The sequence below is a fragment of the Castor canadensis genome, chromosome 8, assembly GCF_047511655.1.
Source record: "Castor canadensis chromosome 8, mCasCan1.hap1v2, whole genome shotgun sequence".
NCBI lineage: Eukaryota > Metazoa > Chordata > Mammalia > Rodentia > Castoridae > Castor > Castor canadensis.
In genome coordinates, this window is record NC_133393.1 from 103,104,775 (window position 1) to 103,131,337 (window position 26,563).

Here is a 26,563-nt window from a genome sequence, read left to right on the forward strand (position 1 = left end):
ATAGCCAAGATGTCCCACTACTGATGAATGGATTAAGAATATGTGGTATTTGCACAGGAAATCAATGTGAGTCAATGCCCTGTATAGCTATCCTTATCTCAACCAGCAAAACCCCTTGTTCCTTCCTATTATTGCTTATACTCTCTCTACAACAAAATTAGAGATAAGGGCAAAATAGTTTCTGCTGGGTATTGAGGGGGGGAGCGGGAGGGGGTGGAGTGGGTGGTAAGGGAGGGGGTGGGGGCAGGGGGGAGAAATAAACCAAGCCTTGTATGCACATATGAATAATAAAAGAAAAATGAAAAAAAAAAAAAAAGAATATGTGGTATTTATATACAATAGAATTTTACTCAGCCATGAAGAAGAATGAAATCTGATCATTTGCAAGTAAATGGGTGGAACTGGCGAGGTAAGCCAGGCTCAGAAGACCAATAATGGTATGTTCTCCATCATATGCGGACTTTAGATCTAGGGCAAATACAGCAATGTGATTGGACTTTGGTCACAAGATAAGGCAAGAGCACACAAGGGAGGTCTGAGGATAGATAAGAAACCCAAAAAACATGATAGTATTTGATGTCCTCAATGCAAAGGAACTAATGGAGAAACCTTAAAGCAATAGAGGTCAACAGGAGAAGGGGACCAGGAACTAGAGAAAAGGTCAGTTCAAAAAGAATCAACTTAGAATGTAACACATTTGTACATGAAGCAATGTTAGAAATCTCCCTTATAGCTATCCTTATCTCAACTAGCAAAAATGCTTTGTCCTTCTTATTATTGTTTATACTCTCTCTTCAACAAAATTAGAGATAAGGACAGAGCAGGTTCTGTCTGGAAGTGAGGGGGTGGGGGAGAGGGAGAGGGTGGGGGTAGGGGGGAGAAATGACCCAAACATTGTATGCACATATAAATAAACAACAAAAAAAACTAAGACATCTTTTATTACTGAGTCAAGGACCATTTCTGGAATCTGGACTAAACCATTGAAGATGCCAGTCTCTCCCCTTAGACTAATACTTATGAAACTGTAGAGAGCACAGAATAATTATGAGCTTATAAAAATATGTCTTAAATTTCAACTCCTAGAGATTCTAATTCAGTAGATCTGGGATTGGACCTAATATTCCACATTTAAATGCACTGTAACCATATATGATTTAGCTAATCTACAGACTACAACTTTTTTTTGAGAAGCAGTAAGTGCTTTATTGTGAATTGGCTATTTCTTTATAATGTTGAATCAACAGTTGAAACACCAATAAAATCTATTTCTGCTAGAAACAGAATACCAGATAGAACTGAATTTTGAAATATTATCCATTGACATTAACAATGTATCTTTCATTCAAGAATTGAGCTAGTTAGGGGGAGAGGGTGGGGGCAGGAGACTGGGGGGGAGAAATGACCCAAACAATGCATGCACATGTGAATAAATGAATTTTAAAAAAAAGAATTGAGCTAGTAAAATGAGAACAAACACTAGGATATGTCAAACTCAGCCATAAAGACATGAGTTAGATGTCAAAAATTAAATACTTACAAGCTCTGCTATTCTGCAAATGCAGCCATAGATATAGGACCTGAACATCCCAATTATTCTAAATATAATTAACCACACCTGTCAACATGACTCCCAGGAGTTTTTAACCTGCAACAACAAAAAAACCAAGAACAGGAGATTCCAAGATGGTGACTAGAGGAAGGAAGAAGAAAGTGTGCTTCCTAAAGTGAAATCTTGGAGAGATGCTGAAGATACATCTTGCAGGAAAAACCACCAAGAAGAGGCAAAACTCCGACTCCTCCACACCCCCAGCCCGCTCATAGCATCCCCACTCCATGTTAAACGGAGAAACCAGAAGGGCTCCTGCATTGCCAGACGCCAGCTCCCAGACTGCTTGGGAAGACACAGATCACCAGGTGAGCTAAGCGGCATATGGTACTCCCACAGACAACACTGGGCCAGATCAGTATAGCCCCCTGGACAGACTGACCCTCACCCAGGGGGGAAAAAAAGGGAAAAAAACAAACTGAATAATAAACAAGCAGCTGAATAAAAAAGAAAAAGACATGTAGCAAAGAGGGCGGGGTGCCCCAAGCCCCAGAGAGTGGGGGAGGAGCAATCCCTCAGGCAAACTGTAAATAAACAAGCCAGCCAGAGAAGGCAGGAGCAGCAGCACCCGCCCAGCAACCTTGAAGAGGGGAAAGCTTGTAACTGCTGTTGTGTGGAAAGTGCCACCAGAGGCGGGGAGGGCCACTCCTCATGCAAAAAAGACAGCAATTGCAAAAGGCGGGTAGGGCTGTATACTGGAGAAAACAAAAGGGACATGTGTCCAGGAGAACTCTAAATAAACAAAGCCTGCAGCAGATGGCTGACAGTAGGAGGCAGGTGAGCCACAGCCTCAGATAGACATTCACAAAGCTGTCTCCAAACTACCCCCCTCTATTTTTTTTTTCCTCTTGCTTTGATGAGACAACAACACCAGATGCTGAAGGACTAACTGAAACTGTATTGCATTTGGACTTAGGACATTTTGTTGTTGTTGTTGTTGTTTTTGTTGTTGTTTGTTTTTTCCCCTTTGATGAGAAAATGACAGAACTACTTCACAGACACTGAGAAGTCTTCAGGACTGGAGGCTGAAGGACTAACACCAAAACTATTAAGACTGAAACTTTAATGCATTTGAACTTGTGGGGGTTTTTTGTCTTTTTTTTTTTTAATTATTATTTTCATTATCCTCTGTCTGTCTCTCTAATACCTGTTTAGCTTACTGCTGATAAGTACACTATCTCTCCCTGTTATTTCTTTGGTATGTTTTGTTTTGTTTGGTTGGTGTTTTTTGTTTGTTTGTTTGTTTTCTCCTCTCACCCTTCCATTCTAGATTATCACCATTGTTATTATTACAAGCTAGACAATACTGAATTACACACAGTATAGGAATAGTAACAATAGCAAGGGAAATGATGGGAAGATGGAAAAAAGAGGGAAATCTTTTCCCCCTCAATAATAAATTAGTACAGGAACCAGAGAGAAATGAAGAAATAAGATAACCAGAACCAGACTCCAACAAAATGAAGATAAACTATGCCAAAGAACTCAATGAAGCCCACAAGAACAAATGAAAGAAGAAATCCTACAAGTAATCAATGAGAATTTTATGGAGATGATACTGGATATGGTCAACCAAAATGTACAGGAGACACTCAAGAAATTCCAAGACAACAAAAGTAGAGAACTTGAGAAAGTGCAAGAACAAATAAAAGAAACCATAGAAGCACTGTATAAACACCAAAGTGAAACAAAGAACACGATAAATAAAGAGATAAGTGAACTCAGGATGAAAGTAGACAATATTAAAGAGGAAGAAACCAGGATATAGAAAACCTCAGAAAAAAAGAACAAAACAGAAAAGCAAAACAAAATGGAAGGAAAATCCAGGAGACTAGAACAAGCAGAAGACAGAATCTCAGAACTCAAAGATGAAATTGTAAATAGAGGAAAAACCAAAGAACTGTTAGTTTAACAACTCAAAACCTGTGAAAAGAAAATGCAAGAACTCACTGACTCCATAAAAAGACCAAACCTGAGAATCATGGGCATTGAAGAAGGAGAAGAGGTGCAAGAAAAAAGAATGTGTAACATATTCAACAAAATAATTACAGAAAATTTCCCAAATCTAGAGAAAACTATGCTCATACAAGTAGAGGAAACCTTCAGAACGCCAAACAGACCTGACCAAAATAGAACTACCCCACGACATATCATCATTAAAACAACAAATACAGACACTAGAGAAAGAATATTGAAGGCTGTAAGAAAGAAAAAACAAATAACATACAAGGGTGAACCCATCCAAATCAAGCAGGCAAAAGACACCTCCCAAAAGGAGAACTATAGGCCAATCTCCTTAATGAACATTGATGCAAAAATCCTCAACAAAATAATGGCAAACCGAATTCAACAACACATCAAAAAGATCATTCACCAGGACCAGGTAGGCTTCATCCCAGGAATGCAGGGTTGGTTCAACATATGAAAATCAATAAATGTAATAAACCACATTAACAGAAGCAAAGACAAAAACCACTTGATCATCTCAAGAGATGCAGAAAAAGCCTTTGATAAGATCCAACACCATTTCATAATAAAAGCTCTAAGAAAACTAGGAATAGAAGGAAGTCCCTCAACATTATAAAAGCTATATATGACAAACCTACAGCCAGCATTATACTTAAAGGAGAAAAACTGAAACCATTCCCTCTAAAATCAGGAATGAGACAAGGATGCCCACTATCTCCACTCCTATTCAACATAGTACTAGAATTCCTAGCCAGAGCAATTAGGCGAGAAGAAGGAATAAAAGAAATACAAATAGGTAAAGAAACTGTCAAAATATCCCTATTTGCAGATGACATGATCCTATACCTTAAAGACCCAAAAAACTCTACTCAAAAGCTCCTAGACACCATCAATAGCTATAGCAAGGTAGCAGGATATAAAATCAACATAGAAAAATCATTAGCACTTCTACACACTAATAATGAGCAAACTGAAAAAGAATACATGAAAATAATTCCATTTACAATGTCCTCAAAAAAATCAAATACCTAGGTGTAAACTTAACAAAGGTTGTGAAGGAACTCTACAAGGAAAACTATAAACTTCTGAAGAAAGAGATTGAGGAAGACTATAGAAAGTGGAGAGATCTCCCATGCTCATGGATTGGTAGAATCAGCATAGTAAAAATGTCTATACTCCTAAAAGCAATCTACATCTTTAATGCAGTTCTCATGAAAATCCCAATGACATTCATCAAAGAGATTGAAAAATCTACTGTTAAATTTATATGGAAACACAAGTGGCCACAAATAGCCAAGGCAATACTCAGTAAAAAGAACAATGCTGGAGGTATCACAATACTCGATTTCAAACTATATTACAAAGCAATAGCAATAAAAACAGCATGGTACTGGCACAAAAACAAACATGAAGACCAGTGGAATAGAATAGAGGACCCAGAAATGAAGCAACACAACTATAACCAACTTATCTTTGACAAAGGTGCTAAAAATATACAATGGAGAAAAGACAGCCTCTTCAACAAAAACTGCTGGAAAAACTGGTTAGCAGTCTGCAAAAAACTGAAACTAGATCCATGTGTATCACCCTATACCAATGTTAACTCAAAATCAATCAAGGATCTTAATACCAGACCCCAAACTCTAAAGTTGGTATAGGAAAGAGCAGGAAATACTTTGGAACTAATAGGTATAGGCAAAGACTTTCTCAATGGAACCCCAGCAGCTCAGCAACTAAGAGATAGCGTAGATAAATGGGACTTCATAAAACTAAAAAGCTTCTGCTCAACAAAAGAAATGGTCTCTAAACTGAAGACAACACCCACAGAGTGGGAGAAAATATTTGCCAGCTACACATCAGACAAAGGACTGATAACCAGAATATATAGGGAACTTAAAAAACTAAATTCTCCCAAAATTAATGAACCAATGAAGAAATGGGCAAGTGAACTAAACAGAACTTTCTCAAAAGAACAAATTCAAATGGCCAAAAAACATGTGAAAAAATGCTCACCATCTCCAGCAATAAAGGAAATGCAAATTAAAACCACACTAAGATTCTACCTCACCCCTGTTAGAATAGCCACCATTAGCAACACCACTAACAACAGGTGTTGGTGAGGATGCAGGGGATAAAGGAACCCTTTTACACTGCTGGTGGGAATGCAAACTAGTACAACCACTCTGGAAAAAAATTTGGAAGCTTCTTAAAAATCTAAACATAGATCTACCATATGATCCAGCAATACCACTTTTTGGGATATACCCAAAAGAATGTGACACAGGTTACTCCAGAGGCACCTGCACACCCGTGTTTATTGCAGCACTATTCACAATAGCCAAGTTATGGAAACAGCCAAGATGCCCCAGCACTGACGAATGGATTAAGAAAATGTGGTACTTATATACAATGGAATTTTATGCAGCCATGAAGAAGAACGAAATGTTATCATTCGCTGGTAAATGAATGGAACTGGAGAACATAATTCTGAGTAAGGTTAGCCTAGCCCAAAAGACCAAAAATCATATGTTCTCCCTCATATGTGGACATTAGATCAAGGGGGAAGGAGGGAGAAATGACCCAAACATTGTATGCATATATGAATAAAAGAAAAAAAAAAACCCAAGAACAGCCATAATAATAGCACAAAAATGACCTAACAAGATGCAATGATTAATTTTTTTATGTCAATTTGGCTAGGTCACCAAGTGCCCAGATACTTGGTTAAATATTATTGTAGAGCTTTCTATGAGAGTGTTTCAAAATGAGGTTAGTGTGTGAATCAGTAGGCTGAATAAAGCATTTTGTCCTCCCCTACGGAGGTAGGCCTCATCCAACCTACGGGAGACCTGAATAAAACAGAAATCCAGGTAAGAATTTGCTTTTTCTGCCTGTTTTCCTGTGGGAACATCAGCCTTCTCCTGCACTTGGAGTGGAACTTACACTACCAGCTCTCTTGGATCTTAGACCTTCAGATACTTACTGAATCCATACCCTGACTTTCCTGGGTCTCCAGCTTGCAAGCAGCATATCGTGGGACTTCTCAGTCTCCATAATTGTGTGAGTCAGAGAGTCACTTTCCTATATACACACAGACATATACATGCAGACTACACTTAAAGAAACACTGCCTTAGATGGAAATTATTTTTGTTTTTGGCTTCCAGTCATTAATAGTGCATTGGATAAGTACTATAACTTTTAGGTGGCTAAAAGGAAGAACAAGTTTCAAATGAGTTTCACCATCTTTAGATGAAGTTCACAGGACGAATTACATTCTCTTCTTGGATACCTTGCTCCCTGACTTAAGTGCTCCTTTTTCTTGGAGAGAAGAGCTCCAAAATTTAGTGTGTGGTGTCCAAATTTATTCTTTGAAAAACAGCATTTCTGTAGCTTTTAAAAGAAATCCCTGAAAAGTAACTTGGTTTATTTCACTATAAGTTTTCTTCCACACCATCCGAGGTGGTGAATATATAATAAAATCTATGTCGGTAAAGATTTCCTTTCTAGCAAATTATTGGTACCTTTAGAGGAATCTTTCTACATTTTTAAAAGGGTATTTATTTATTTACTCTTTTTAATAGTTTTCAGACTCAAAAAAAGTATTCTCTTATTTATAAGATCTTTTTCCTTATCTGAATTAGTTTATGCAATATAAAAAGAGAGAGTTTGGGGCTGGCAGAGTGACTTAAATGGTGGAGTGCCTCCTTCCCAAGTGTGAGGCCCTGGGTTCAAATTCCGTGACCCAAAGAGAGAGAGAGAAAGAGAGTTTGCAAATGCAAATCTTGTTAATAGTAGAATAATTTTGAGAGAACTTATTTATTTTGAAAGTTCAAATTAATTTTTTAGTTTCTTTTATTCTCAAGGAAAAGTTTGAAATTCATTTTTCCCTGAAAGGGTTGAAGGAAATTTATTGTTCAATACCATTTAGATGAGCCATTCAAAAGCAGTTTGAGAACAATAGAGTCTAAAGGGCATTACTTACAACCACTCAACCCTTACTCTAGTAAAAGTATTTTTTTTTCTCTTTACCTTGATCTACTTCTACCTTCCACTGATCATTTTAAGTAGTCAGTAGACTTGGGTTTTGTTTTTAGTTTTAACTTCCCTGTGACATCATTTCATTTAGTAAGTACTTATCAAGAAACCACTGTCCATATACAATTGTACTAAATGCCTTTTGAGATAAAAGGATGAAAGGAGGGCAGAGAAAGGAAGTAAGTTTTGGATATGTGCATTGAGTTATAGTCTATTTTGGCTAATAGTGATGTGAATTATTCAGCTCTATATGGGTTATGGCTCTACCTCTTACAAGTCAGCTGATTCTGCTTCCTCTGATTGTAATACATGAGTGTGATAACTGATTTTGTGTTACTTGACTGGGCTAAAGGATATTCAGATAACTAGTAATACACATAATTTCTAAGTGTCTGTGAAGATGCTTCCAGAAGAAATTAGCATTTGAATCCCTAAGACTGAGTAAAGAAGACCACCCTCACCAATACCAGATGGGCACCATCCAATCCTTTAAGAGACAGACAATAACAAAGGTGGAGCAAGTATAAATTCTCTGAGGTAAGACATCCAGAATATCCATCTTCTCTTGTCTTCAGACAGCAATCTTGGCTCTTGAGCCTTCAAATTCAGACTGGGAATTATAGCACTGGCTCCCCTGGCTCTCAGACCTTCACGTTAGGACAGAACTATACCAACAGCTTTCTTAGTTCTCCAGTTTAGAGACAGCACAAGGTGAACTTCTCAGCCTCCATAACTGCATGAGCCATACTCAATCTCTTTCTATTTATAAAATGTCTCTTCCTATATCCATACCTATAACTAACACTAATACAATGAGATTGATTTACTGACTGCTTTTGTTTCCCTGTACTCTTTCAGAGTCTTTATTAGCAAGTCTTTATAGAATTCTTCTTCATAGTATGCCAATGGTTATTCTACAACTTGTTGAGAATTTGTATCACTATCTATTATCACTTATCTTTGGTTTATATCTGGCCCAGTTTAAATGTAATCAGCATAATTTAAAAGCTCCAGGTCTGCATTGTTGATGGATATTCAGTATAATTTGATGTTAAGAATTTGGTGACATTGCATACAAATTTAAAATAATATAATCACTGAAGATATTATTAATTCCTATGTTACTTTTAGAGCTCTTTGCTAAAAATATCTTCCATACTTTTGTCAACTTGTAGTCAAGAGAATATATCTTATTCTGTAAAATATTTTGTTATTGTTACCCATGATATAACACATATCTGGATAGGGCTGTAGTAGATAGATGCAGACATCAATTTTAAGTCTGACTGTATATTGCTTTGTCTTCATTTCCTTTCGGTAGGCTATTCTACTACTTCTCTGTATTAGTTTACTTTTCTACTACTTGTTTGTTATTGATGCCATAATAAATTACCAGAAACTTAATGACTTGAAACAACAGAAGAGTATTAGCATATATTTATATAGGTTAAAAGTCTGACCCAAATCTTATTGGGCTAAAATCAAGGTGTTGGCAGGGCTGGGCTCCTTTCTGGAGGCTTTAGAGAAGAATTCATTTCCTTGCCTTACCTAACTTCTAGAAGCCATCCGCATTCCTTGGCTCATGGACCTTTTATCCCATCTTCATAACTGTTCTCCTTTAGTCACATCACCTTTTGAACACAGCCAGGAAAGCTTCTTTTACTTTTAAGGATTCATGTGATTAGATTGGACCCAAGTGGATAATGCAGGATAATCTTATCTCAAGGTCTCTAATCTTAATCACATCTGCAAAGTCTATTTATCCATGTAAAGAAACACATTTATAAATTCTGGGATTAAAACATGGAGATCTTTGGGGTGCCACCATTCTGTCTCCCACACTATCAGTACACATGTAGGGTCACTCCAAAACATGTCTTTGATCTGTTATGTATCTTTGTTTATAACAGAGAAACCCATAAGCATATAAAACATTTTTGCATCATCTTGTATAATCAGCTTCAAAGTACATTGTTTTATTCCTAAGAATCCTTCACTTAAGCTAGACTTTTAATATTATCCTTCTTAACCTCTTTAATAATTGGGTTCTAATTTTAACTAAAGTATTTATTATTGCATAACAGCTTTGTGATCTTAACTAATTTGTTTAAACTTTCAAATATAGTAGCTGACTCAGTCTAAAGGGGACAAATGTTTTGCAAATATAAATTGTGCTATATTTTGAGCTCTATTATTAGCTTCATATTCATTATTTCATTTTTCAATGAATCTTATGAAATAATTCTATTATTTCCGTGTTATAGTTGAGTAAACTAAAACTCCCAGTATCACAGAAATAATAAGTAGCAGAGAGAGACATTAAGTAAATTATCTATAGAGGTGTACTACCTTTGCCTGCACATCCCATGAACCCCTCATGTTGTAGCAATCATGCTCAATGTTTATACAGCAGCCTCAGACCACTGATAATTTTATTTTTCGTTTTTTCCAGGTAGATGTTTATTTTACCTGCCTTGCTGCTGACTGCCCATTTTAAAGCTCTTTTTTTTTTTTATTCATATGTGCATACAAGGCTTGGGTCATTTCTCCCCCCTGCCCCCACCCCTTCCCTTACCACCCACTCTGCCCCCTCCCTCTCCCCCCCGACCCCCTCAATACCCAGCAGAAACTATTTTGCCCTTATTTCTAATTTTGTTGTAGAGAGAGGCCACTGATAATTTTAGAAATGCATATTACACACAGTTCTAGAGGTCCTAAACAAAAGAATGCTGGGCAGCAACAAAAAGCAGTAGGAAATATTTTCCATGAAGTCACTAAACTTGTTTTTCTTCATTTTTACTGTCTTCTACCTTGACCTCAAAACCTACTATGTGGTAGTAATAGCCTGCTGTGCAGAGAAAACTGCAAGAAAATATTATGAAAAATGTCTTGTCCAGTGTTTATATCAGTCCTGGAGCACAGATATTCTTTAAGACCTGATATTATAATTTCTCTAAAACTCTTTGTAAGCAGTTTAAATTGTTTTGCCCTCTCAGCCAAAATGAAAAGAAGGGTTGTCCAAACAGAAAATCTGAATAATTCAGTCCTCTCTTGGGAGAAAACAATGCTATTATCTCTGGAATTACATAGTTGCAGAATCAGTGGACCATTGCACAACAATCTACTTCATTTTGGTTGAACAGATTTTTAAGATTCATGGGCATAAAGGTAATTTCTTAAACTTTTAAATGAAATAATATAAAGTACAAATGATCAAATATATAATGCTAAGATCAATATTTCATTTAACTTGTCCATTTAAAACAAAATATCAAGGCCCTGAGTTCAAAGCTCAGTGCCGCAAAAACAAACAAACAAAATATCAGCATTTTTAAATGATTTAACCTTCTAAAGCCCATCCATTATTATGAGGCTTGGGAAAGGATCCACAAGCTGCCATTTAAACAGTACTATTTTTCTCTTGAAGTGCTTCTTTATCAACCTTGAAGTCTGTCATTAAATGTAAATAACAAAGGAAATATAAAATAAAAATTTCCTATTACCAGTCTTGGTTCAATTATATCACTTTTGGCTGCATAGGATTAACCAAGTCTTCCTTGGTAAAGTTTTTAACCATGCACAAATATTTCATTTTAAAATTTCTAGAACATACTCTCTATTAAAGTGTTTTTAACGTAATTTTAGACCTATCAGACTAGTTCTAATATTTTCATTGATTCAAGTCAGCTTAGCTCTCCCATCATTTAGTGAGAACTGAATATCTATGGGGCAGACTGCTATTAAGCTTCAGGGTAGTGTCAACTTTCATAGCATTTGGTATGTGCTAAAATGAGAATACAGGTAGCAACCCATATTAATCAATTTGTAGACTTGATGCCCCCCCATGCAAAAATTAAACTTTCCAGATCCTGTAGAAGAGGAGATAAAATTTTGTTTGTTCTAATTTTTAGATTTAAATACCTTTAGTTGAGACCAATAGTTCATCGGAGTTCCTAAAACGTCTTAGTGTTTTAAAGCAGATTTGCTTCAACTGTTTATATTAGCTATATCTAAACCCTGCCAAGTATTTGCGTTTTAGCTCATGAACTTTAATCACCTTGTTTTGTAATGAAAAACGAATGCTCACAGAGATTAAGTAACTTGGCCAAGGTTACCCAGTCAGTGGCACTGAGCCAGAATCAAAATCTAAGTATACTGGTTCTTTGTAAAAGATACTATATTCATTTCACTACTTTTTCATTCTCATTATCAGACCCTAAAATTTGTCTGAGGAGCCTCTGTACTTTTTGAGTTTTAGGAGCTGCATCATGGCACTTACAATTTTTATTCACAATCCAAGTTTCAAAATATCATTAACAGATTAAGCATTTTACTACATGCTATTTTGGTGTTTGTACTACTCCTCCACTTTTCCACTGTCTTCTACAGCTGGCAAAGGGAGAAGGGAATTGTAACATTACATAAGAAAAATGAAAGGTTTTGTGAGGTGAATAAGAATGAGTGGGAGGTGAGGTTATCAGAGGGATCAACTGCAGAAGGATGGAGCATAATGAAGAAGTGAGATAGTGCTTCCTAAATATCAAAGTTGGAAGAGTTGAGAAATAGCCAGGTCACCAAACACGACCCTTTTAGGAACTGTGCTCATCATGTAAATGTGATATGCAAAATCTACTGTAGATCTCAGGCAGATTTTCCTGTGGGTTCATGCAATCAGCACCATATAAAATTAAGAAATAGGGAAAATTCTCCCTTGTACTTTCTTGAATTCAATTTTACTATAAAGCATAATGCTTCTCATTCACCCAGGCTGAAAACCAGCTCTTGTTTGACACCTTAATTTTAAGCCTTACTCTCCTCCAGAGTATTAACACATGAGGCCCTAACTTGTATTACTCAGACATCAGTGGACAGAAAAGGCAATTTTTAGATGATCAAGGAATCCTTCCTGGAATATCTCTAATTTTAAAATCAACTCAACTTTGTTTGAGGTACACTTTACTCGTATCTGCATTCTGTACTCCTTTCCCAAACCTCTAGGTTTTTACATGGTCAAGAAAAACACAAAGGATCTGAGAAGATAACAATAATCACCAAAAAAATAGTACAATCATAAAAAGTTAAATTAGGGACACTTATTCTATTATTTTATTTTTTTATCTATTTTATTTATTTATTGGCAGTACTTGGGTTTGAACTCAGGGCCTTGTGCTTGATAGGCAAGTAGTCTACCACTTGAGTCATACCTTTAGGTCAAGACACTCATTCTAAATGAGCAGATGTAACCCTAGATTTCTGGTGATTCAAGGTAATGCAGCTTTTCTTATTAATTTATCTACTTATCTATTCCATAAGGATGTGGTCCTTAACCAATTTAATATTTACATACAATATCTTATTTTGCTTAATAATTAAAAGAAGTACAGTAAAATAAACAGTATTTCCATACATTGATATATGAAAGTCACTGAAAAGTTGACTGTTATAAACAAGATCACAAAGGTTGGTAGAAAAATTAAAATTTACCCAAACTTCATAGCTTTTGCTTGGTTTCAAAGTTAGGTTCCACCATTTTCCTGCCCCATCACTTGGAATAATAATAGTACTTAGCTCATATGGTTTCTATTGGGATTGTTAGCAATTTAAAGTGTTTAGAACCAAGTACCATATAAGTGCTTTTGAAATAAAATATTGTAGCCATTCTTTCTTTCCTGACTCTGATGGCAACTAGTTAGGTGTACAAAATGATCTCATAAATCTGATAGGTAATGCGAATTGACATCAAATTTATGCAGTAAACTCACTGATTTACACATAGTGCAAATTAAGAAAAGATTATTTTGCTGCATAGTTATAGGTTCCAACGTTTCTCTTTGAAGGAAATTTGGACAGAGTATGAATCATGCATTGCTTCTTGGTTTCATTATGCTTATATGATGATAGAGGGCACAGTTTTGCCTCAAAGTCCCTAATACTTTCTAAAACCAGCTTTACTGAGATATAATTCACATACTATACAGTATATCCTGTTATCAGTCCAATTGCTCCTGCTAATGTTTATTGATTGGTTATTAAGTCCCAGGCCATAAACACATATTATTTCATAAAGTCCTTTAAGGTAGGTATAATACTCAATTTTGTGATTAAACTACAAGTAGTTGCAGCTAGAGGGTAAAAGCGAGGTCTGAACTCATGTCTGTGTGGCTACAAAATATTCTTTCTGTATCATGCTGCCTCTCTTTGGAAAATTACTTTTTCTCTTTCACAGAGTGATGGAAAAGGGGAAATGTAAGCATACTCATGGTTAGAGAAATTCATTTTTTAAGTTATCAGGAGAAAAGTCCAATAATATAATTAATAGCAGCAAGTGGTAGTTGCTTTTAGAATATCAAGTCAAGGCTGACATAAAAATGCAAAATAGTAATATGAAGAAACAAGCAATCATAATGGTGATATACACCAACATACACTACTTTCACTTGGAAAGTGAACAAAACCATCCTTACTGCATTCTGTCCAAATAACTTGGGGTAGGCTTTAAACTGGGGAAATAAGAAACACGTAAAGATACTTGTCTATCTTTTTACTTGCCACCTCATTGTTACATTAAGTCAAATCTCTGAATATCTTCATTCTTAAAAATGCTTGTAAGCTTTGCCACAATTAATTTTGAAATTTTAATTCATCTTTAAATGCTTTGCCACACTGTGCTAGCAAGTACAAAAAATTAGAGAAGAAAAAAACCAAAACAAACAAAAAACACTGTTCCAGCTCTTGTGGAGTTTACATTTCAGTTCAGACTTTCATAAGAAGTACTGACTATATGCTACAGTGTATATGACTTGGACTTTGGAACACGGGTTATAAACTTGCATCTCTACCTGCTAAGTGACCTTGACATCTGATTTCTTTAGAGACTCAATTTCCCCATTTGTGAAATGATTGCTGTCTAGAAATAAAGCTGGTATTATTTGGTTTCATTTCAGGTGTAGCATGGGAACAGAAGTCTAAGGAAATGTTACTCTGACACACAGGAAGGTTCTCGTATTTTACTCCCTGTTCACAGAGGAAGTGGGGTATGTTTTTCACTGCAGTTGACGAGTCTGGGTGTGCCTGGGGAGGCGTCACAAAGAGCCTATCAAAGGTCCCTACCTATAGCAGGAGCAGGAGCGCCGGAAGGAACCTAGAAAAGGCATTCCAACCAAACGTTCGGTTTCGGATCATTCTTTGTGCCAATGTTCACTGAGCTTGGGTTCTACAACTTGCAACAAAAACCCCAAAGTCACGGAGCTGTACATATCTTGGCCGTCCCCACACTTCACTCCCCGTCCCACCCCACCCCACCCCACCCCACCCTGCAGCGCTAGTGAAATGCGCAAATAAGGGTTTTCAGGCGTCTGCGGAAAGAAAGGAGGGGTAGGCAGAGTCGAGGATGGACGGGCGGTGGCATCGAACAAGCCGGAGTGCCGCCGAGCTTAGCGTCAGGAGCTTTAAGACCTGGAGTCCCAAGCCGAGGAGGCCCAGCCGAGACGCGGGACGGCCGCGGACCGAAGGGTGGCGGCAGACCACAGCGGTACACCCAGGCCGCCAGGGAGGCCTTCTCTGGTCCCGAGGGGTCCTCCCTCACCCCCCCCGCCTTTACATCTCTTTTGGTTTCGACCTGCGACTGGGAGGGGCCGCGGGACGCCATTCCCACAATGCTCTGGGGCGTGCCGCCGCCGTCGCTGCCGCCTCCGCTACCGCTAGTGGAAGAAGATGGCGGAAGGCGGAGCGGCGGATCTGGACACCCAGCGTTCTGACATCGCGACGCTGCTCAAAACCTCGCTCCGGAAAGGGGACACCTGGTAGGGAAAAGGGGGTTGGAGGTGGCCGCGTTTGCTTGAGGATGGTTGGAGAACTGGGCGGGAGCCGCGTGGGTTTGGTGGTATGCTTCGCTAGTGACAGGTGCGGACAGGTCCAGCGGCGGCGGCGGCGGCTGCCGAGGGCAGCATGATTTTAGGGCAAAGGTTTGAGCGGAGATGAAGGCCAGGGTTGGTGGCTTGTCGGTGCATGCCGAAAGAGGATGCGGGGGGCGGCGGCGGCGGCTCGTTGTGGTTCTCCAGGTGCTTCTTCCTCTGAGAGCCGCTCCCACCTCAGGCCTTTCCCAATGATAGGGTATGGTCGTTCGGCGTGAGTCTTCCACTGTTTTGACAGGTCCTGGTCCCGCGCCCCGCCGCGGTCCCACTCGCTGGACTTCTCCAGGCATTTCCTTTCCCGGTACTGCCTACACGGACTTCCCTATTATTCTGATTCTCGTAGTCTTCCGGGAGGGAGTCCGGCTGCAGGATGTTTGCGGTCTGGACTACACAGGTGGCATGTGTCAGGACTCCACTCCAGGAAGGATTTCCCATTCCTTGTCTAAAGCAGAGAGAGTAGTAGGGAGCCTTAGGCTTCTGAGAGGTAGGTACCACGTGGTCTTGTGCTTTAGTGGAGGCTTGGTAGACGCCGGCAGCGTTGGTGGTGTAAGTGCAGCCCATCTCTCCCGTTGGAAGGAGAATGTAGGCCTGCAAAAAGTAGATAAGTGCACTTAACTACTGCTAATATTAAAACTTGTAAGATACCAAAGAGTATTCTACGCGTAGAATGCTGTATGTGGAGATGTTAATCGTTGTCAGCCACAGCAAGTGGTATGCGGAATAACTTAAATGTGTGGCATAAAGGGAAAGCACTCTGATTTAGGGGAAAGGTAATGTGTCACTTTATTATTATAAATTATTTTTATTTGTCACTGTCACCATAACAGTGGTTTATAATTTGTGTTTTTTCACTGGAAAAAAAAAAACACTTAGTAGGAGGGTAAGATAACCTGAAATAACCTGAGTTATTTCACAGTTCCATCACTTGCATATGACTTTGAGGCAGGTTCATTTAAACATTGCAACTCAGTATCTTCACCTATAAAATGGACAATGACAATTTTATTATAAGGGTCTCATCTTGATCCAATTAAATATTCCATAATAGTTAATATTTACAAAATACTAAGTATCAGTTACCTTTTTACTTCTGCCATTTAGTCCTGTCAAAATGTGATACTGGAATCATTTTCAAGTAAGCTAATAGGTGCAGACTTTAGATTTGCATTTAAGTACTTTGTCCTCAAATTTGTTAGGCTACATATTGAGTTTCTGTGATAGAGATCTCTTAAGAGTGTAAATATACACTGTTGCATTACAGCAAAGAATAGGACCTTCCAAAAACTAATCATTATTGTTCACACTGTAATGTTCCTAAGATGTTTATTACTGAGGGGAAATTAGACATTTCCCAGGACACCTATGTTTACTTTGGCCTGTGGATTTTTAATTTTATTTTTTTAATTATTGTTGTACTGGGGGTATGTTGTGACATTTCCAAAAGTTCTTACAATATATCATAGTTGAATTTACCTGCAGCCTGTGGGTTTTTAAAGATGAAATCAAGACCTGCTCTTTAGTGTATATTAAAGAACATTGAATTTTTAAAAATTTTCTCAGCCTGATAAAAATATAAATGTGGGTTTCCATAAAGTAAAATATGGACATTACTGTTTCTCTTTAGTGTTGTCCCATTCTAGTTTAATGAGTACTAGTTGGTGTTGACACTGCGGTGTGGTAGAATTTCAGTATTTTCAAATGAGTATAATTCTGCTTTTTGACAGAGTTACTGTAAGCCATCTTAAAGAGTAGATACAGGAAGTCCATATTTGAGTTATTTCAGTGCTTTCATTTCAAAGAAAAGGAAACTAAAGATCAGATATTTAGGTAGTAGCAGAATGTGTAAGTTTTATCTTCATATTTTCTCTTTATTAAAGGAAAAAATTTCAGGCACAAAATAGTACTGGGGAGTTGTAGAAAACATGGCTTATATGTGCAAGTTGGCAGGTGAAACCCGTCCCCCCTAAAAGAAGTGTAGAACAAAAGTGTCATTCAGAGTTTTAAAGAGAATAACATGGTAAGTATGAATTTGAAAAGAACTTATGAGTTCAGAACTGATAGAGGTATTTAATAATAGTAATTAGTTGTTGTACTAATTTTTGAAACTCAGTAGAAAACTTTATTTTTAACACTTTTTAAAAAATCTCTGAATTAGTCCTGTGAGTATTTGGGCAAATCCTGTGGTTTACTAATCATATGCAAATGAAACATTGTCTTGGCATATATATATGTATATTACCATCTCAGAAATACTCATGAGGTTGTAAGAAAGAAAAAAAAGAAATGCTGGGTTTCCCTTAAGTTAATTCTTGAAAGTGTAGTACAGATTTTGAAGTCAAATGCATTAAATTTCACTAATTAACTCCAGTGCAATTGTAAGCAGTGAATGATTTTTATCTACAAACTGACTTTCTAGAGATGAAAGTAAGATACACAAGTCTGAGATGAAGAGGAATATATTTGGTACTAGACTTTATAGAAGTAAATCAAAGTTAATGCAAGTTAAACCTTGATAAGGTAGGAAAATAACATTAATCTGCATAAGGAGTAATGCATTAGTCTTACAATAATATTTGTTGATCCGTATTTCCATTCTGACAGATTGAGAAAAACCAATGAACTAGATTAAGTTAGAATTTAGGAACCACAGAAAAATTAATAAACTAAAGTTGCTTCGCTTACAATGTGTTAAAGACTCTTCTCAGATACATGGTAGTTTCTTCTGATAAGACAAAAAGAAAATTTGCTTAATTTTCATGCTTAATTGCATGTGAGCATTATAGGAATTCAAGGAATGATGGTTAAATAAATGAGTTATGCAGAAAGTTGTGGGTTATAGAATGCTCTCTTTGGAGATTTATTTTAAAATAGACCTATTGTGAGTAAATGGTAAATGTATGTCATCAAAAACACTACTTCATATCCCTCATTTTTACTAAGTATTACTCATCTCCCAATCATCTTCAGTAATTTTTATGTATCATTGTATTCGATAATGTGTAACTAACTTTTCAAATAAACTAAATACTGCATGATATTTTTGTGCAATCCCTAATAATTCTAGTAGGTTTAAGGTAACTTTGGAGAAAAAGCCTAATTTGTATTTAGAGACATGTACGATGTCTATAGTTTCATTTCATTAAATTTCCAGAGAATCTGATCAACGAAGTTTTAGATACTGACTTCAATTTTTGGAGTGTTCCCTCCATTTCTACTGTTTTACTTAGAAATCTTCAAGACTTTATTTTATTTGATTCTTTGTGCAACTTTGAATATTTTCTGAAAAAAATTTTACATTACTATTAGGATTTGAATTGTGCTAGGGTGTGTACTACCATTAACAGGAAATGAAAACAGAAAGCAAAACTTTTAAAATACTGGTATATTGGTAAAAATAAGGATAGAAATAGTGACATTAAAGTGTGTTTTGGTTGGTAGGTGGGGGTTGTAGCTCAATGGTTGAGTGCTTACCTAGCATTCCTGAAGTCCTGGGTTCACTTGTCAATGGGGAGGGAGCTATATTTTTCACATTTTAGTTGCTTAAGAATCTAGAAAAGCAAGTTTCTTATTTTTAACCTGTCTGTAAGTGTGTTAGTGACCCCAGAATTAATGTCCAGGTAGATCCAGAGCTTCATTAATCTATTTCCTGACATTCAGGCTTTATTTTTCTTATAAATTGTACCATTTCCCCATTAGTATTTGCAAGGTATTAAATAATAATTTAACAAAATTATTTTTTGCTAATACGAAAGAATCACCATGGCATCAGCTATGACCTATAGCACTGCATCTAAAAACACTTATGTGCTAGGTACTGTTGTAAGTATATTGACTTATTTACTTGTCACAATTCAGAGGACTGGTTACTATTATTCACCTTTCACAGAATGGGAATCCTAGACTTGGAGAGGTGTTCACAGAGTGAGAGAGCTAGAATTTGGCCATATATAGTCTGGATCTTTAGTTCATACCTTTAAATCGCTGTACTAAACTGCCCTTTATTTTAAAACATTAATTAAATTAAAATAGTTCCACTTTAAACAAGAACTTCTTTTTCTCTTTAAATGCAGTCTATTTTATATTTAGCAGCAGAATTCTACCATTTTATCCCACACTGTCTCTTGTGACTATTCAGTTTAGATGTGATGGAGTGTATGGAAAATCTTAACATCTTGCTTCCGGAAATTAAGACATATTTAAAGATGGATAGGTGAGTAACTGAATATATAGAACAAATGTCATTTTGATCCAAAAGTGCATTCAGACAAAACTATCAGGATTCTTTACTGGTGAGCATTTGGATTTTAATTGTTTAGTAGTAATCATAAACTTTTATTATAGGCAATACAGCCCATTTTCACATTTTTATAAGCAGTAAGATCTTGTAGGGTATTTTGTTGTAGTATTTTGTCCATATTTAAAAAGCATTAGTTTATGGTAAGTCACAGATAGATAATGTTCTTTTTGGACTATGAATCCATAGGAACAGCCGTCATGTAAAACACAAATACTAATGTTTGATATTTTATGTTCCATGTTTACCCACTGATTTTTTTCTTTCAGAAATAACTCTTTCAATGGATTTTTGAAGTCAAACAACATTTTTAAGACAGTGGAAGGACAGCTAGGTGTGGTAGCATATTTCTGTAATCCCTTGGGAGGCAGAGGCAGGAAGATTGTGAATTTGAGGCCAGCGCAGACTACATAGTGAAACTCTGACTCAAAAGCAAACAATACCCTCCCCCCCTCCAAAAAAAAAAAAAAACCAGTGGAAGGTACAGACATAATCATAGTGATATCTCTTTAGCATTTTCCTAGAAAACTGCTATCCCTTCTCTCCCTTTAGTTTTGAGAAGAGTCGTGTATTAGTGTGATAATTCTCCACTGTTTAAGAAATTTGTTTGTCAAAAATACCCATAGAAGGTTCTTCCTTTGTGAAAGAAGTCAAAGGGTCTCACAGACAAACTCAAGAGTGTATCAGATGCCAGGCGATTCTGAGTTCCAGAGAGTCAGTTAAGTCAAAACCTGAGAGCATTAGAGATAAAATTAGTTAAATGCATACAAAGACCATCAGATTCCTTTCATTATGATAAAAAGAAAATTTGATAATTTTGATTTTCAATTAACTTTTTATAGATTAACAAAGTAACAATTTAGTCAAGAGATTTATCTTTGATAAAGATGGGAAATTTATAAATTAGAAGATTTTCAGACCAAATAACTTTTTGATTCTGAGAAGAGGTATAGATAAGCAGTCATATGTATCATATAGCTGTGCTTGTGGTTTATTTACTGTATAAAGAGCTTTTTACATGTATGAAATAAATGGTAGTATTCTCATTTTACAGATACAGAAACTGAGGTTATAAAAATAAGTGTACATGGTCATGTACATGATCACTGGTAGAGTAAGGATTCTGACATAAGCAATCTAACCCTCTAAAGCCTGCATTTTATGGTAAACTCTTAACTGTACTGCCTACTTATGAATGATAGAGCCATAACCAGATTATGGGAGCAACTTTTTGAGAGATGACTACTTAAAGCATTAAAATCAGGAAGTGGCAGCTTTGTCATACTACTAAAACACCATTTTATCTGTTATCCATATGAGGTACCTATTGAATCTTTTTGGTCTCTTTAATTTAGCTTTCTGGTCTTAGCAGTCTTGTGCCTGTTATACATCTGCCTTAATACAGAAGGTATTTCCTATTTCGTACAAATTTCTTTTTCCTGCCTTACTGGCTTTAGACATCATTCTTACTGTTTCAGATACATCTTACTGGTTGTTGACTTTCACTTCAAAACCTAGCTCAAAACTGATCACTGTAAAATCATCCATTAATAATCCCATCCAGATCTATGGCTTCTCTAGTCTTGACTTTTTAAAAAAGGTATGTAATGATATATGTACATAGTTTTATTATGATACAATTTGCATTCCATATAATTTGCCCCCTTAAAGTGGACAATTCACTAGGTATCATTATATTCATAGTATATTCACACAGTTGTGTAGCAGTAAGTTTTAGTATATTTTCATCATTTGAAAAAGAAACCCATACTCCTTAGCAGTCACCTCCCATTTCTGGCCAAACTCCTCTGCTCTTGGCAACTACTAATTTACTTTATGTCTGCCTATTCTGGGCATTTTATATAAATAAATCATATGTGATATGTTTGGATCCTTTCACATAATGTTTTCTAGGTTCATCATGTTGTAGTATGCTTCAGTACTTCATTTCTTTTTATTGCTGACCATTAGCTATAGATTTAACACTAAATTTACCAATGCATCAGTTTATGAACATTTTGGTTTCCAATTTTGGGCTAGGGTGAATAATCCTGGTATGAAGGTCCATATTGCAAGTTTTCATTTCTCTTGGGTAGATTCCTGTATGGAATTTCTAGGTCTTTTAACTGTTTGAGGAACTGCTACACTGTTTTCAAAGCTGTTGTATTGTTTTACATTACCGCTAGTAGTGTATGAGGGCTCCAATCAGCACTTGTTATTATCTTTTATTGTAGTCTTCTCAGTGGGTATGAAGTGATATCTCATTATAGTTTTGATTTGCATTTTCCTGATAAGTAATGGTGTGAGCATTGTTTAATCTGTTTATTGGCCATTTGTATGTCTTCTTTGTATGTCTGTCCACATTCTTTGCCTATTACTAAAATTTGGTTAAAAGTTCTTTATATACTCTGGGTACAGGTCATGTATCAGTTAGGCAATTTGATAAAATTTTTCCCTTCTATGTATTTTCTTTTCACATTCTTGATAGTGTCTATTGAAATGCTGAAGTTTTTATTTTAATGGAATCCAATTTTCAGTGTAGCTGTTCTTTTTGTCACTTTTTTTTGTTATGAATAAGGGCTTTGCCTAACTCAAGGTCATGAAGATTTCCTCCTATATTTTCTTCTGAAAGTTTTATAGTTTTAACTCTCACATTTAGGTGTGTGATCCACCTGAGTTAAATTTTTTATCTGTGTGCTTTGAGGAAGCAGACCAGTTTTATTCTTTTGCATTTGTCAAAAACACTCTTCTTCCATATGGAATTTGTGTTGGCATCTTGCTCAAAAATCAATTCACTTTAAAAGTAAAGGTTTATTTCTAGACTTTCAGTTCTATTTCATTAATGTGTATGTCTGTCCTTATGCCAGTAACACAATCTTAATTATATTGAAGATGAGTAGTAAGTTTTGAAATCTAAAAGTATTGAGTCCTCCAACAACTTTTTAAAGTTTGTCTTGGCTTTCCTACTTACGAATTTGTGTTATATTGAAATTTTATTTTGTAATAATCAATACATTATCAGTATTTCATTTGCTCTTATTAATGATATACTCTTCTTTTTAGTAAATTGTTTTCTTATCTCCTCCACCCCTTTATTTCTTAGAGGTATTCAGTATGGTAGTAGTCATTCAGTGAATGTTGTATGTAATTTAACCCAGAGATCTCTCTCCCACTCCTAATCTGATGCCCCAGAGGCACAAGCACTACTGTGTGTTAAGAACATAAATAAGTGTGCTAATTATCAATAAGATATTTACAGTATTTCTGTGGAAGAAGGACAACAGCAGCTGGAAAATGGCATGATACCCTAAAAGGGGGCATAATCCACTTTAATCCTTCAGGTAAAAACATTCAAAATAATATGTTGAATGTTTAAAAACATTCAAAATAATATGTATTGTTTTTAAAAATACAGTTATGTAAGGTGTCGCGAGCGCCTATTGGTTCAATTGAGTACAGAGAGGCAGTACTCAGGAGACTCTTATTTCAGTGAACAGGGTTTTAATTCAAACAAATTCACAGGGCACTTTCCTATGGATCCTAATGCCTGTCTCTGTTACCCTAGCCAGCCAGGAGTTATTTAGACCTTCCCCCAAGTCTCACCTTCTCTGGTGATAGTGATGATGAGGGGGGCGTAGCTGCGCCCCAGGGGATCCTCACAGCCACCTTCAGTGCAGGTCCAGTTCATGGTTCACCCACGACACCCAGTGGTCATGGGGAGAAGGGGCACGCTCACAAGCAGCGGCTGCCTGTAAGTCAGGAGTCTCAGGGGGACTCCTGACAGCATGGTCTCCGATGTCAAGGAGGCCAGCAAGGCTTTGGGTTCTGGTCTGAGTTTATATACCCTGTGGTGACCTCACCACTTCTGTTATCCACACTGTCACCTTAGGGTTGGCTTATTAGCATATCAGCTGCTACCTTAGATTTGGCTCATTAGCCTATCAGCTTGTCAAACACCGCTGGCCTCTAAGCCATAACACACACTAGCTAATGCTTCTTGATTTCAACAATTTTTCATGCTTTAACACAATACAATCTATCAATACAATAACAATCTTAATGTGTTTACCACAACAATCCTTCAATACAACAGCAATCTTAATTGTGTTCACCACATAAGGACATTCATGGGATGATAATGTATTCAGGGTAAGAGTATACAGAGGGAGGAGTTTAGAGGAGGCTATTTTGTATTTGTAATAATTTTCTTTAGCTACATGATTTGAGGGTGTGTGTATGAATGCATATTATTCTCAGAACTGTAACAGATGCCTTCATGTGATGCTGTTTTTTTTTAAAGTAAGGTTGGTTGTAATGATTTTTTTGTTTTGATGAAATTCCAGTTTTTCTTTTTTCTTTCCTCCTTTTCTCCTCTCTTTTCTCCTTCCCTCCCCCTCTTTTTCAGTGTTTTTCTCCCTCCCCAGTTCTTTCAGTCTAAAAAAGTTAAAACAAAATTAGCTAAAGGAATTTATACAGTAAAAGTCTAACATTATTAATTACTATTTGCGTCTTGCTTCACAATTGCTTATATAAACTTACATGTAGGATATAGTTGTAGGATATCTTTAGTATGAAGAGGCATACATACTTAAGGTATCAGTGATTTTATATACATATGTATGTATCTATATATGTGTGTATATGTATGTATATGTACTTATGTATCCTGGATAAATAGTTTAGAAAGAATTTTACTTGGCCTCCTTCTTGAATTCCTTATTTGTCTTTGTTTAGACCTAAAAAAAAGAGGTCATAAAAATTAGTTCTTGCTGAATGATAGAGTTAATGTACAGAGCAGAAAATAGGTTAGAAATGCTTGAAATCTGAACATGAAGATACAAAGAGAAGATAAACCAGGGCAGTGGTTTATTTGAAAATACCTTATGATTTTCTTGGGTTAAGTTTTTACTAAAACAATGAAATTCTGAGTTTTAGTGGTACTTTAAAAAAGTCAGTGAAATATCCGGTTTATAATTTAAAATACTGGACACTGTCAAATATCTCTTTAGAGTTTATTGTTTTATATTATCACTTCTCAAATGTAATTTACACATCTCATTAAATTCATAAAAATGAATTAGCTTCCAGAATTGTTTATGCTGCTAATTCTGCAAAAAGATATTTATATTTTTTTGAATTAAGTATGCTACATTGGATTAAACTGTGGTTTTTTTGTATTTTCTTATTTGTAAAAGAATGTGTATGCCTACTCTGCAGAGGGAAGGATAGGATTTTCTAAAAATAAACAAGATTGTATTTATGTCAGTATTAGGCAATTAAATAGGTATGTTTATCTGAAAGTTGTCAGCATAAGCATGTACAGGTCAAAAGTTTTATACAAATGTATATAATATACATTGCATAAAGCAAGATAAATATTTCACATGTATTTGGTCTGCCCAGTAATCTTGCAATATATTCCTAGTGATCTTCTTGAAATATAAATCAAATCATATTTCTTCCCTCTTAAAAATTTTTTGGTGAATTCCAGTGCACTAAGGATAAAATCCTAATTAAAGACTGTGTAGTCTGGTCCCTGTGTATCTCTTCAACTTTATCTAGCATTTTTCTTCCCCTTTTTATAAATCTCAACTTCAGTCAGTTCCTTCAACACACAAAATCCCCAGAGCCTTTCTACTTAGCACAAGATAATTTTTTCAGTTTAGGTAGCTTTTCTTCTTTCTTTTCCTCCATTTGTATGCCAAAATGTTACTTTTTAGAGACACTGTCCTTTTTTTCTAAATAGCACTCATATTACATGTTTTCATATTTACTGCTTTTTTTCCTTCACAATACTTACCACAATATTCTACTGTATATCTTGATTACTTACTGTCTCTCTCCTCCACTAGACTCTGAATTCCATGAAGATTGGAAGGAACCTTCACTATTTTGCTAACCACCTTATGTGGAATAGCACATACATAGTAGATCTCCAATATTTTTTGAATGAACAAGTTCCCATTTGTAAGATGAACAATACAAGGATTTTTATTGCTGAGTAACTTCTCTAAAACTTTATAGCAAATAATGTCAAAATCTACCCATGTATGATTTCAGGAGATAAGAACATTTATAAACAAAAAAATCATGAAAGAAAAATCGAGTTTGAGTCTGAAAAGTTTATTCACAATTTAGTGTTTGTCACAACTCTAGAACACCTCCTAAAAGGAAGATAGTGTTTGTGTGGTGTGTGTACTTACTTTATTGAAATGAAAGTATGACTCTGGATAACATTGAATATTCAGGCTTTTTCTAAGTTCCTGATAGGCAAAGACATACATTTGCTGGAATTGCCTCACTTTGAAAATATTTCATTTCACACTATTAGAATTTGTCTTTTAAATAAGTATTTTAGTTTTTATTTATCGCTTGATAATATAATTTCTTCAGTTTTTAAAAGAGAAGCCATATTGTTTCATAGAGAGAAAATGACATGATTTTCTTAAGTATCTGTTATATCCTTAGTTCTTTGTTAAATTAATGGGATTTAAAATAAAGTGCATTGTAATGGAAAAAAACACTGAACTTTAGAGCTCAAAACTATAGTGCTGGGCCCTGCCTACTTGATTAGTGGTGTTGTCTGACTTTGTTAAGTCACCTAACTTTTCTAAGTTTAGTTTTCTCTTCAGTTAAATAAAAAAGGGAAGAAGAAAAAGAGTTGCTATAACAAACAATGTGAAAGTTCTATACATAAACTTTATATGAACATAAAGCATAAACTAATGCAGATATTAGGACT

At 36.0% G+C, this 26,563-nt stretch overlaps 2 protein-coding genes across 10 annotated transcripts in view; one reads left to right on the plus strand and one right to left on the minus strand.

Moving 5' to 3' along the window:
- Positions 1–11,628, minus strand: part of Tafa2 (TAFA chemokine like family member 2) — a 561,377-nt gene extending 549,749 nt beyond the window's left edge. The window contains exon 1 of one of the 3 annotated variants that reach the window (XR_012450885.1): positions 11,536–11,628. The gene's annotated coding sequence lies outside the window, so the exon portion shown is untranslated. The remainder of the gene's footprint in view (positions 1–11,535) is intronic. The other 2 variants (XR_012450883.1, XR_012450882.1) reach the window with 2 other exon arrangements.
- Positions 11,629–15,259: 3,631 nt separating this feature from the next.
- Positions 15,260–26,563, plus strand: part of Usp15 (ubiquitin specific peptidase 15) — a 132,392-nt gene continuing 121,088 nt past the window's right edge. For all 7 annotated transcript variants that reach the window (XR_002213037.2, XM_020174968.2, XM_020174976.2 and 4 more), the window contains exon 1: positions 15,260–15,416. Coding sequence is in view for 6 of the 7 variants with exons in the window: in XM_020174968.2 (XP_020030557.1) it covers positions 15,328–15,416 (89 nt within the window). In the remaining variant the exon portion in view is untranslated. The remainder of the gene's footprint in view (positions 15,417–26,563) is intronic.